General features: G+C 30.9%; 1 protein-coding gene across 1 annotated transcript in view; it reads left to right on the forward strand.

Annotated features, from left to right (window-relative positions):
* LOC105823868 (dihydropyrimidine dehydrogenase [NADP(+)]-like) overlaps positions 1 to 13,822 on the forward strand; it is a 256,534-nt gene extending 242,712 nt beyond the window's left edge. Inside the window, exons 5-6 of the mRNA XM_012661139.1 lie at positions 11,901 to 12,062; positions 12,642 to 13,822. Of these exons, the coding sequence (XP_012516593.1) occupies positions 11,901 to 12,062; positions 12,642 to 12,680 (201 nt within the window). The 3' untranslated portion in view covers positions 12,681 to 13,822. The remainder of the gene's footprint in view (positions 1 to 11,900; positions 12,063 to 12,641) is intronic.
* Positions 13,823 to 14,328: the final 506 nt, after the last annotated feature.

The raw sequence follows: 14,328 nt of genomic DNA on the forward strand, positions 1-14,328 counted from the left end.
ACGGGGTCTCGCTCTTGCTCAGGCTGGGCTTGAACTCCTGAGCTCAAACAATCCGCCCGCCTCGGCCTCCCAGAGTGCTAGGATTACAGGCGTGAGCCACCGCGCCTGGCCTTTACTTCTGTTTTGAAGTTTACTAATAACTTCTTCATACCAGTTTTGAATATGTTGTTAAAATGGTCTGTTGAGTTTTTAAAAATTCATATATTTTTTATTTTTAATTATAATGATCTATTGAGGTTTGGCCTATAATTATATTTTTCATTTCTAAGAGTTTTTGATGCTTCTAATCTGCCAGCTTTTTATTAAGTTTTTAAAGCCTGTCATTTCTTAAAACATAAAAATTTATTTTCATACTCTGAGAATTTTTCTATCCAAAGTTTCTGTGAATTTGATTATACTGTCTGTGCTGTCTACTGACTCTACTCATGGTGCCTTGTGTCTGCTTGTATGTTTAATGATTTTTTTTCACACTCATTTCCTTTGAAGCTTCATTGATGGAAATTCTATGAGGACTGTGATTGAGATAGATGCGTGTTTCTCTAGAAAGAATTTATGTTTGCTTCTGTCAGGCAGTGCCTTTACCACCAGTCCTCTAGGACCACCTTAAACTTAATTCCCTGCTCGATGTTTTTTTTCAGTCACCCAGGTTGTAGGAATTCAAGCCACAAAAATACTGCAGGACTGGATTATTACGAATTTGCTAAGGAAATTATTTCCCCTTCTTTGCTCAATATCCAAGTCTAGAACAGGAAGGTTTCTTTGCCATTTTAGGTGGGAGTGAGGTATGATTAATCTTAGTTTTTCTTTCTGGCGATGTAGGTTAATGCAGTCTTGGTTTTATGGTGGAATCCTCTATTAGACTAAAACATTGGATGGCCTTGAATTTTTTCTTCTAAAGCCTATGTTGTCAGAGACCCTGAAGACAGAAGACTGTGTTCACTTGGTTTGGTAAATGCCTTTAAGATGATTCCACTTGTTTCTCTGGTGTACTTACTGCCTTGTCATTTTTGGTCCTTAGGCATGCCTACTCATGGGCACATTCAAGATGACTTTTTAAAAAAATATTTTACCTATAATTTTAATTAGAAGAGTGATATCAGATAACTAGTTCTCAATACACATGGAAAAGTGCAATAAATATTTCAGAATGAGTGGGTTATCAAGATTGACTGTAACCCAGATTTTTGTAGGAAAATATTAGAATAGTAATTGGGAAGGTATAGGCAAGAAAGAAGCTTTTAAAAAAATGAGACAATAAAAAGTGAGACAACAATTTCTGATATTGACACTCACTATAAAGCTACTATAATCAAAACAATGTAGTGTTGGTATAGGAATGCACATTTCTGGGACAGATGAGAGTATGTAAATAGAACCAAGTAAATATGAGCACATAGTATATAATGAAGAGGACATTTCATTTCAGTAGAAAATGAATGGCTTCTTTGATAGGTGGTTCTGGGATAATTTTGACTTTACTAAAGAAACTTTCATCAAGTCATCTCCAAGAATATATTTAGGTGGACGAAATTTCTAAATATTAATATATATATGACTAATTTTAGATACTTGAAGCTATAAGCTATATGAGAGAAAATTTTACTACATACATTTTTAAATGTACTTTAAAATAAAAACTAACCAAACTTGAAACCAATGGAAAAATTATTTGCCATGCATGTTTCAGGCCAAGTGTTAACATATTTGTTAATCAAAGAATTCCTGAAAATTTATGAGAAAGACAGCGTCGTGCAGGCATGGGCAAAAGTTATAAATATTATAGAAGAAGTAATGTAAATGACTAAAAATCACATTAAATATCACCTACTTCCATATTAGTTAGAAATATGTAAATCAAAAGATAAGACACCAGTTTTCTCTCATCAAATTGTTGAAGTTATAAAGTGAACTCTTATGCTACTCAGCAGAAAGGAAACAAGAACTCTCATATGGTGGGTGTGTATTTGAAAATTGCAAATATATATATATATATGTGTATATATATATATATATATGTATATATACACACACACACACACATACTGTTTTCCCAGCCATGGTTTATATGTGCTTTGATTAGAGAAATAACAGTACCATCATGTAAAGGAACATATATACAATAATATTTGGAGCATTTGTAGCATTGTTTGAAGTAGCAAAGAACTGGTAACAAATTTAGTGTTAGCTTTAGCTAATTTCCTAATAAATTTATTTATTAGGCTGTATTTATATCATGGAACATTATAAGGCTATTCTTAAAAGTGCATTGTTATATTTATTGATCTAGAAGGATATCCCTATTAAGTGAAAATGGGCAAATAGCATAGTAATATCAATAGCAATATTTCTAGAAAAAAGTCCAATCTATATATAAACTAAAAATGGCATGGGAGGAGATAGTTTAACTTTAGTTTCCTCGTTTGATTGAGGTTGGGGTAGGGTGGAATGAGGTTATTAACATTTTCCTGAAAAATCTCCATATTATTTTACTTCTTATAATGAACATACATTTTTTAATAAAACTAATGTATTAAAATTCAGTAGTAAAATAAAGTAAAACTGACAGGTTTTAGAATAACATATGGTAGACCCTATTCTTTTTATTTCAATGTAAAGAGTAGAGAAAGATCCAGTCTTTTTTTTTTCCAAATGATTAATAGTTCCAAATATGTTTGTTGAATAATATATTTCCTCACTATTTTGAAATTCCACCTTTATCATACATTTAATTCCATATTTATTTGGATCTATTTTCAAATCTTCTAATTGTCTTACCAATCTATTTATATGTAATGCTACCAGGTTGTTTTAATTACTATGCTGTGTTTTATATTTTATTAACTAAAACCATTCCTCTGATATTACATTTATTTTCAGAATATCTTAGCTTTTCTCTACATGTAAAACTAGCTTTGTAAACTGAAAAAAGAACTTTACAAAATAATTATTGAACACCATGCTAACTATAATAAAATATTAATTTCTAATTATTAATGCTAATGTATGCATACCTTACCTCATTCATTTATCAGCAACTAATGTTACTGTAGTTAATGTAAATATTAACTGAATTTTCCAGAATCCAGTCTTTAATTTTAATATATAACTTCATCGTGATGAATCTGATAAACGGTAGGATGCTAAATTTACTAGTGTCAAAAAAAAAAGGACTAGAATATTATTTTGAAAATGTCATATCTTAATTAATGTAGTGTGCTGAAATAGATGATGTAACATTGTCTATTGAATCATTAATGCTTATGTAAAATCTATCTTGTTTCTGTTTTGTAATATATGTCTTTGGGACATTTTAGGGTTACATTTTTTCTTTAAATCACAGCCAGTACAATGTGTAATGATCACTGCTTTTCTTTACATATGCTTCAGTGGATGAAGTTTAGGTCAGAAAGCATTCTGTAACTCAAAGCAAATGTTAGCCAATTTTAAGTTACAAAGAATAAGCAATATAAAATCTAAAAGTAATGTCAGTATAAATGGGAAAGGATTTTCATTATACATCTTAAGTCAATAACAGGGTATTGTTTGTGGTTGTCTGTATGTATGGACAAGTTTAAATACATGCCCTTGTAAATATTTTTAAAATTGAAAGTATTGTAAAAACAGACTGGTGATGTAAAATCTATATATGTACATATGTAAATTAAACTGGAATCACTACTTTTTTTCTTTAGTAATCTCAAGACAAAGAAAAATCTGTATAAAGAAACACAAAGGATACTAGATAGGATTATTTTCTAATATTAATAAGTAAAAATTAATGTAACAGAATCTAGACCAAAAGGAATTTTAGTCTAACTGGACATCTCATTGTATAGAAAAGAAATTTGAAACCTAGCAAGGCTGTGATTTATTCTGGATTATACAACTCCTTGATAGTGTAACTGAATTTTCTTGTCCAGTATGCTTTTGGCTGTATCACACTACACTATCTATAGGATTAAAGCATGTATATTAAGAACTAGTATTAAAATATAAAGGGCTAGATAAATAATGTTTTCTATCATGACAAAATTTTGTAAGTACTATTAACATCTTGAATATTGGATAAAAAGGATAATGTAATTGACTTCATATTAAAGAAATTTGCATTTAGATTTTTGAAAACCTTTGATAAATAGAAAAATTAAAAGTAAATTTTTACAATCAATACTAATTGTATTTTCGAAAGTAGTAGTGGGTTTAATATACTTGAAATGGGGACTGTTTTTGAGAAATCTATTTGTGCCCACCGTATAACACACTGTAGTACACACCACAGCACTCTGTCAATTAAGAAATTACTCATATTTCTGTCAATGAAAAGCAAATTCTCACAAAATAGTCTGACTTCTTTTTTGGCATAGAAAATCAGTGGTGTGAAATTACAGTCTAGTGCTAATGACATAAATAGTCATGTATTTGATATATATTATTATTAAATAATGATCATAAATATATACTTGGAATGGAGACTTTTTAAGAAATCTATTTGTACTCAATATACTCCACTGTGTATATATATAAAATACATATTATATTCATATGTGTACACAGTATGTGCATGTTTATAAATATGATATTCAATAACAATCACTGAGTTTATTGTTTTAAATCTTGTTTGGGGTTAGATTATTTGATGTGAGATTTGAGCTACCACTATCAATGTATGATTTTGCTATTACATATATTTTTATTGGGACTTAACAATTTGATATATTTCAATCTTTATACTTTTTTATAATATTGAAAAAAAATAAGACACCAAACAATGAAAATAAAAATCTCCATAGTTTTTCTCTGTGTTGGCAAATAACCAGTCTATTTTAAATCAAATCAGAGAAGGAATAGTTATCAATTATTTGATGAGTAATCAGAAGCATGTGGGATGCAGTTTTGTTCTTTGTATAACATCCTTCAGAAGAGGGAAATATATGAAGTGCAATAATACATCCCTGATACTAAACTTCTGTTTCAAGCTTCTAGAAACCAAATGCACTTTAGTATGTAGTATGTGTGTATGTGTGTGTCTGTTCAAGTAAAAAGAATCATATTTAAGCCGTAATTCTGGTTATCTTCAAAAAGATGTACAATTTAATTGGTTGAAAGGACAGATAATCTTAGTGAAACATTAAGTTTATAATATAATAATTACAGAAATTTAAGTAATTTTAAATTTCATATTAAAATGCAGGATTTGTTCAATATTAATCTTACTTCACCTTTCAATAATTTATCATATTAAAGTAGTCTCATTTTCTTGCAAGTTATATAATTTCTGTAAATGATATTATAGAATTCTGCCATTGATTTTTTTTAAACTCTGATGATCTTTAGCCCTAACATCTTTGTTTCTGTATTTGTATTGATATTTAGATGTAGAAAGACATCCTTGAAGAAAATTATATCACACATTATGGTACATTATTTTACACAAACTCTAGTATACACTAAATAAAATTATCTTTCTTTTTTTGTTTCTGTCTTCATGCTTCTTAATAACTCACTGGGAATGAAAATATTATACCTCTATAAATTTCTTAGAAAATCTATTTTACTTTTTTATTATTTTCTCTGGATAAAGTGGACCTTTACATTTTTACAACAGATATTCACATTATTTAATTTTAATTGATTATTCAAAACTACAAAGCACTTTATTCTTTTTTCATTTTATAGAAATGTTTGATTTTTATAGTAAAATATAAGTGGTAATAAATAATTCAGTTTCTAATATTTTATGTATATTCTGTTACCTACTTACAGAAAAGGAGTGCAGGTTAAACATGATCTCTGATCTTAATAAAATTAAAATTAATAAAAGAGACGTGTCAGAAAATATATGACCATTATAAATATATATTAACAAACACAGTGATCAAAAGGCTGTCATACAAAGAAAGAATATTCTAGCATTATGTTTCTAATTAGAAAATGGCTAAAACATTTATAAAGCTATTTAAAAGAAATGTCCTCTGAACAATGATATAAAGTATGAAAGGGATGGATTTTGTTATGGATGAAAGTTTTATTCCATTTAGCTAGAACAGTATAGAGGCAATGATACTGATTCTTCATGCATATCTAGTGCTTACCAAAAGAGTTCTCACATATTTGAGGAATAATGAATTGAATACACGTACACACATACACTAAGTTATTTTGACTAACTCATGGGGAAAATTGTAAGTTCTCAAGCCCATTTAATGAAGAAGGGAGGTTAGGGTGCAGAAAACAGGAGAAATAAAAGTATTTTTTTTTATTTATACATGTTATTTAAGGAACTATGCCACCTTTTACATTCCCCAATGTTATTTATTTTTTACGGAGTAGTAGATTGATGATTTTTTTTGGTTCATACTTTTTTGCTTCTTTCTTACTGTATTTCTTATTCTACTTCCTAACATAAATTTTATTTAATAAACCTTAAAGTGTTAAACTCACAGAACTAACATTTTAAGAAAACATTTTTAGGGAGAAAAAGGCTAAGCAGGAGTAGAATGTGTACTTAAGTTCATTAAATCTACTCTCTATTGCATAATGAACTAGGCATCTTATCTATGCTAAGTTTTTGAAAATGCATAATATAAATATGACTAATGAATAAGGAATTTGTATCTGCATTTCTCAAATGATGAAACTGAGGCTAAGAGATACTACATTTCCCCCCAATCATATTGCTTGTATGTGGTCTAACCAGGACTCAAATCCATGACTCCAAAGTCCATGCCTCTGTGTCGGGGGTGGTGGTGTAAGTGTGTGTGTGTGTGTGTGTGTGTGTGTGTGTGTGTGTGTGTGTGTGTGTGTTTTCCAGTTTAATGTCTTTGAGTCAGAAAAAAAAATTATGTTCTATAATAATGATTATTAATTTCCTTACACATTTAGGTTTAAATTAGATTCATTAAGCTAAATTTATAGTTTTAAAGACTAATCATATTGTATTAATATAAAACTGATCTAAAATTTAGTATATGTAAGATATGAAAAGAGGATTTTTCAGAATAAAAGTAAACAAACTTATTATTTTGTCCCTGTAAGAATATGAGTACTATGAGGGCAGGAATTTTTGTATGTTTTGTTCATGATATGTCTACAATCTCCTTTGCCAAATATCTAAAGACTCATAGGTGATAATTGAAGGACGGTGACAGTTTGACAGAAAGAGTACTCCTTGAACCTATATTTTCTCTATGTGCTACTAGAAACATTTTCTGTTCAACTAACGTACGTTCACCATTACATAGCTCAAGCCAGAAATATAAGTAATGTTAATTCACCCTTCTCACACATGCAAACTTATTGAAGTTTAGCCCAAGTATTTTTTTAAATGCAACAGATTGGAGTTTATCTTGGAAGGGTGCTTCCATCTGTGAAAACTGTCATTGGAAGAAGGAAGAACACTTTAAAATAAATCCACCAGCTGTATTGATAATCTCGTAGTGATATGAAGGGTTGAATATGATAGGACTATTTGTTAAATTAGTTATACCATATGACAGGATAGCTGGCTTGTGAGTTTTTCAGTTCTTGATAATGACTTTAAAAAATCATTAAATTGTAGAGGAATGACACTAATGAAGTTTGAAGCTATAATTTTAAAATAAAAAGCAAAGAATTAAAGTTATTTTAAAATTAACTCACCTAAATGGCACATGCTGTGCCTAAGAACATGCTTTAAAAAAATCCAAGGACTAATGGAAAATTCAACACCTTCAAAATAGAGGTAAATTAATGGGCTAGTAAACATTCAATGCCTATACTTTTGTGTTTTTTGAAAGCAACAAACCTTTCAAACATCAATTTTGTCATTTACATTTTTGTTAAAAGAGGGGATGAAAGTCCTCATGCTTTATATATAAAACAAGTCTGTACCCAAAAGATCAGATATTTATCTTGTATCCTTCCTAACATAGCCCTGTACATTTTTCTTCACGCAGTGGAATACTAAAATTCTTGCAACTGATTGAATAACATGAAGAAAACAGTTGAAGTGGTGTGTATTTTCTAGAAGGAGACTGCTGGGGTACCTATAAAGTACCCTTCTAAATTTAAATTTTCTAGCCTTTGCTTTTAAAAAGGTTAAAGAGCTCATAGCACAGAAATCAAACCTCTTGTGTAGAAGGAGGACTTAAGAAATCTTCCAACTTGCTATGAGAGAAAAAATTGATATTGATCTTGACATTCTCTATGGGAAGAGTTGAGGAAGTGTTCTCTTTCTAATAGGTTTCTGAATGTCTTTGACTCAAGAGTACCCAGATACCTAAACAATGGAATTATCTACCAATATTTCAAATTTATCTGTAAGAGATGGATTGCAAAGATGACTTCTGCTTCAAAACCATTCTTCTGTATTCTGTGATACATGCTGATGCTTTCCTTTTTTCCAGGCATCATTATGCAATCTCTCTTAAACTCTCCATCTTTCCCTTTCCTTTCTGAGAATTTCCGCATCATCTATTCAATCATTTGGCTAGTTAGTTTCTTAATACTAGAATCCTTCAATTAAAAAGCTTCAATTAAATACTAAACCCTTAGCTTGGCAGTCAGGATTCTCCATAATTTGATCCAAGCACATTTTTCAAATATATCCTCTAATCATCTTTTCCTAAGTGAATGAATTACTCCAGCTAAATTGCCAAGTCATTATACCAAGGCCTATTCTGTACTTTCTTGAATATGTACTCATATCAATCAGGAATGATTCAGATGTCATTCTCTCTTATTTCTTACCCCTGTTACACCCAAAATAATTTGGGCTGCCACCCATTAAAGCTGATACTCGACAGCTTAACCTGAAATGGCTTCTTACTCTGAGATTAAAGCATCTTGATGTCAGGGAGTGTATATTTGTTTGTTTTTTTTTTTTTAAATACACATAATGCTTTATATTTAAAAAACATTCAATAAATCCTTATTTTAACAATTTTAAATCTTTCTACAAATTTTATTTTGGCGAAAGGGTTACACTTGGAATTGTGAGAGTGTTGGAGAATTATTAGACAATTTCATGGCCATTGAAATGCAGTGGATCAGGCTCTAGTAGTTTAACAGATACAGCAAATCAGGAACCATAAGTATAATTTTAAATATTTTATTTGTTGCTATTATTCAACTGTGTCTCTTTTTCTTCTTGTGTTACCATTTTATATGAAATCTTGACACTCAATTTGGGGCTCATGAAACAATCAATATTCTTGTGGAAAGATCCTTGTGTGTTTAATTGTATTGTATTGTTTCTTTGCTTTTTTTCCCCTAAATATCCCTAACACTGATCTACAAATTATAATCACATTTTTTTCATGATATTGTTTTTATGTAACAAGGACACTTCTAATTATGCAAGAGGATTTTTAGTCAGTGAGTTAGTCAATAAATATTTGTTAATCAATTATGGCACATATCTGCGATGTCAAGTAAGAGGAGGAAAGAATACTGACCTATGGCTTTGAGATGATCTCTAGCAGTGATTAACTGCTCAGTTGAATGTACTAAGTGGGATCAGTGGGCTTAAGTAGGAACTAAGAATCTTTGCTTGGGAATACTCTGATTAATTTTAACTTAGTAATTGTTAGTTTTGGCCATTGTTAAGTAAAATTACCCAAACCAGAAATTAAGGCCAAAGAGGTGACTGTATCCCTTTATTATCATACTAAAATATTGTTTAAATACAAGGGTATACTTAAGTATTATTTAATATTCTAGGAAAAAGAACCATTGGCTGACTCTGCTGTTTTATATTAAAAGTTTAGACTATGAATTTGCATGTTAATTTGTAGATTTGTATCCAATAGAGATGCAAATGATTTCTGGTCAGGAGAAAAATGACTCCAAAAGTTTTGCTTTATTGCCTTCTATTACATTGACCAGTTCTGTATCTAATCTAGCTATCTCATCCCACTATTTTTTATTAGATTGCCTGTATAATTCTCAGTACCTCAATGCACTTTTTAAAATATAAAAGCTTTATTGAGATATAGTTTACCTCCCATATCTTTTCTCATGTAAATGCATTTGACAATTTGAGGATATCAAGAATGTTTGTAGAGTCGCAACCATCACCACAGTCAATTTGAGAATATTTTTATCACCCTCAAGAGAAACCCTACACCTATTAGCAGTCATTCTCCATTTCCTCTCAGACCCTGAGCCCTAGAAAACCACTAATATGTTTTCTGTCTCTACAGTTTTGCCTATAATGGATGTTTCATATAAATGGAATCATATAATGTATGGTTTATTGTGAATGGCTTCTTTCACTTAACATAATCTTTTCAAGGTTCATCTATGTTGCATGCATGCATCATTACTTCATTCCTTTTTATTTCCAAAAATAATAGCTACCTGTATGAATGTATCACGTTTTATTTAGCCATTCATGAGTTGATGGGCAGTTGGGTTGTTTTCACATTTCAGCTGTTATGAACTATGCTGCTATGAACACTAGTGTACAAGGTTTACATAGGCTTATGTTTTCAGTTCTCTTGAGTGTACACCGAAGAATGGAATCGCTGGGTCATATGGTAAATTAAACTCTGTTTTTAACCTTAGGAGGAACTGCCAAATGCTTTTTCAAAGCAGCTACAGCATTTCCCAATCCCATCAGCAATGTATGAGGGTTCTAATTTTTTGGCATCATCACCAGAAGCTTTTGTTGTTTGTCTTTTTGACTACAGCCATCCAAGTGGGTGAAAAGTGGTATTCACTGTCGTTTTCATTTGCATTTCTCCGATGGCTAATGAGTATGAGCATATTTTATTGTACTTATTGGCCATTTGGATATCTTATTTGAAAAAAATGTTTATTCTAATTCATTGATCATTTTAAATTGGATTATTTGTCTTTTTATTATTGAGCTGTGTTTCTTTAAATATTCTAGATACAAATCCTTTATCCATACATGATTTGCAAATATTTTCTCCCGTTCAGTGGGTTGTCTTTTCACCTTCTTGATAGTGTCCTTTGAAGCACAAAAGTTTTTAATTTGATGAAATCCAGTTTATATATTTTTTCTTTTGTTGCTGTGCTTTTGGTGTCTTATCTAAGAAATCATTGCCCAATTCAGTGTCATAAAGATTTACTCCTATGTTGTCTTCTAAGATTTTTATTGATTTATTCCTTACATTTAGATTTATGATCTACTTTTAGTTCATTTTTGTGTATGGTGTGAGTTGGGGTCAACTTTCATTCTTTGCTATGTGGATTTTCAGTTATTCTAGCATCATTAATTGAAGTGAATATTATTTTCTATTGAATTGCTTTGGAACCCTTTTCAAAAATTAATCGAACAGACACGGTAAAGCTTTTATGTGGAATCTTAAGTCTGTCACATTAATCTATATGTTTATCTTTATGTTAACACCATACTATCTTGGTTACTGCATCTTCGTATTCAGTTTTGAAATCAGGAAGAGTGAATCCTCAGATTTCATTCTTACTTTGCATAGTTGTTTTGGCGATTTTGGATGCCTTGGATTTTCCTTTGGATTTTAGGATCAGCTTGTCAGCTTTTGCAAAGAAGTCAGCTGGGATTTTAATAGGGATTGCATTGAAGCTTTAGATAATTTGGGGAGTATCATCACCAAAAAGAATTTATGACAAGATATATTAATGGTGAGATGCTTTCTGAATGGAAACTATTTATAGGGCATCTGTATTTTAAATTTTAATTTTCTAAAATTGATTATTTATTTTTCAAAACACTATGTATTGAATATTCCTGTATGTCAAATACTCTGCTAGTTTTGAGTGGATTGTTCCTGATAGTAAACAATCTTGTAACCTGTGCATCTTATACACATCTTGATTTTCAATTCAATTACTTAATATAATAAATGTTTGTCATAATTTGGATGTTTAAGGCATATTGTTATATAGTAAAATTTTATTTTATATTATTTTTGCAGAACTATTATGGAGCTGCTAAGATGATTTTTTCTGACAACCCACTTGGTCTCACTTGTGGAATGGTATGCCCAACCTCCGATCTTTGTGTAGGTGGATGCAATTTATATGCCACTGAAGAGGGACCAATTAATATTGGTGGATTGCAGCAATTTGCTACTGAGGTATGTAAAATGTATACATGGTTCCCCCTCCCCCAAGCACAAAGATGTTAAAATAACTTTAATACTCAGTGCTCTGTTGATACCCAATATTTTTAGTGTGATACACAGCTAAAGCATAAGTGTTTTGTGCAACAAGCAGTATTTTTATTCAACAGCTTGGGTACAAAAATGAAAGTTTATAAAACCGTATGTCAAATTAGTTGCAATCCCAGCAGGTTATTAAAATACTTTGACTGAAAGTATATAAATTAGATGATCTGAAAATAGAACTTATTCATTAACTTTACATTGAAGTGTGGCAAAGGGACTCTGTTATGAAAAGGCTATCTTCCTTAACTGATTCTTTTCCCTGAAACTCTCTTAAATCTTTACAGCTTGCAATCTGGAATATTTTGTAATACTCTTTGAATAATAGAGGTTACAGAATTTTTGAAATCTCTGAAACCGAGTAATATTCTTCAACAGCATTAAAAAAATCATTAGATTTTGTGAATTTATAGATTGGAAGAAAATCTGTTACTTTAATAAAAATTTATAATGAAGTAAAATGAAAGCATATTTTTACTATTTATTCCATAGGCTTTTGTCCTGACTTTCTCTTTTATGAATCCTTTGTAAATGACTTTGATTCTCTGAGACACCCTTGTGCTCTCTGGGGTCTCCTATTTGGAATCAACAAGCAGGTGAATTCCCATGTATCATTTAAATGATCAGCTTATATGGAGGTTACAGTAAGATTTTTTAATCTTTGGGGTCTAGTTGGCTAGAAGGCTGAATTAAATGCTTTTCAACACTAGATATTTAGTTAATGACTTACCTGTCTGGTTTTGTCAACCTAGGCACAATGTATTCTTTCCTTTTGGGACCCTTCCCCTAATATTCCTCAAGCTTAAGTCTCACATTGCTTTTAGTAATAAATCAGAGTTATTCCCTTCCTGCTTCCTGACAGGTTAATTCTAAGGAAGGGCTCCTAGGAATAAGAAAGTAGAAACAATTTTAAGGTTGTGAGTTGTCGCAATAAATTCTCGGATTTAATTCTTTTTCTTTTCAAAATCAAAATTGCATTAGGCTTACCTGACCATTGCATGGTATGATCTTTACAACCTGTGAAAATCCTTAGTTGATGGAGAAGATTCACTTGAATTCCTCCCCATCTTTCTTTGGGGACCCATTGCCTCTTCATTAAATCGGGGCAACCTTGCACAAGATGCTGTAAGTGAAAGGTCACATACTTTGTGTATCAACTAACACAACATTCCAAAACAAAATGAATTCAAATGATATAATTTGTCAGTGATTGGGATATGAGGGACAGTGATAGAGATAGAGAGAGCGAGAGAGAGCGGGGGGGGGGGGAGAGAGAGAGAGAGAGAGAGAGAGAAAGAGAGAGAGAAAGAAATACTACCCCTCTGGGAACTCTACTCTCTGGGGACATTATATCCCTTTGGGAACTCTTACTTGGTTTTGCCACTGTTCCCAAAGCAGATTGTATTTACTTAAGACAGAGTTTTGCATGTACCCTCAGTGCTGTATGGAATTCATCAGAAACTCACTAAAATTTGAGAGCGACCCCACATAGGACTTTCCATAAATATCACCTAATGAAGAGTTGTGTATAGATTAGGACTGCAATAAATGCATTTTAAGCAAATCAAGGAATTTAGAATAGGAATGTATCTTCCTACTCCATTCCAATTATACTTTGTATAACTGTGGTTTCAATATCAAATCATAAATAAAAACGTCCCTGTGGGAACTACCTAGAAAGGCTTTCCATCCATTTTTTTTCAGGGTGGCCAGTTAGGGTGAGTTGTTTTAGAAAGTCCTATATTCCCTAGGTCAAAGTATGGTTTACTTAAATGTACCTACCTGTCAAAGTATGGTTTACTTAAATGTACCTAACTGTCAAAGTTGTTATGGAGGTAAGCAAAACATGAGTAGCATATTGAGTGAATATCAATAGAAAAAAGTGTGAAATGCAAAATATTATTTTTTTTCAAACTACTAAACTGTTGATAAGGGTATTTAAGTTGAAGTGCAACATGATGCAAATAATTTTATGTTTTGATTGTTTAATAAAACAATGATTGATTTTTGACCTTTAAAGAAAGCAAATCTATTTTCAACCAAATTAAGCAAAGGTTAGCAAAGCAGAATAAAATGGTATGATATTTTTCAAAATTGTTTTTCCTATAACTTATAAATTATTTTTAAAATATCAACTCTGTAGTCTGCCATTATCGGTTAGGTCCATATCTTATACTTC

This window comes from Propithecus coquereli, unplaced genomic scaffold (genome assembly GCF_000956105.1).
Source record: "Propithecus coquereli isolate 6110/MARCELLA unplaced genomic scaffold, Pcoq_1.0 Scaffold7, whole genome shotgun sequence".
Taxonomy (NCBI): Eukaryota; Metazoa; Chordata; class Mammalia; order Primates; family Indriidae; genus Propithecus; species Propithecus coquereli.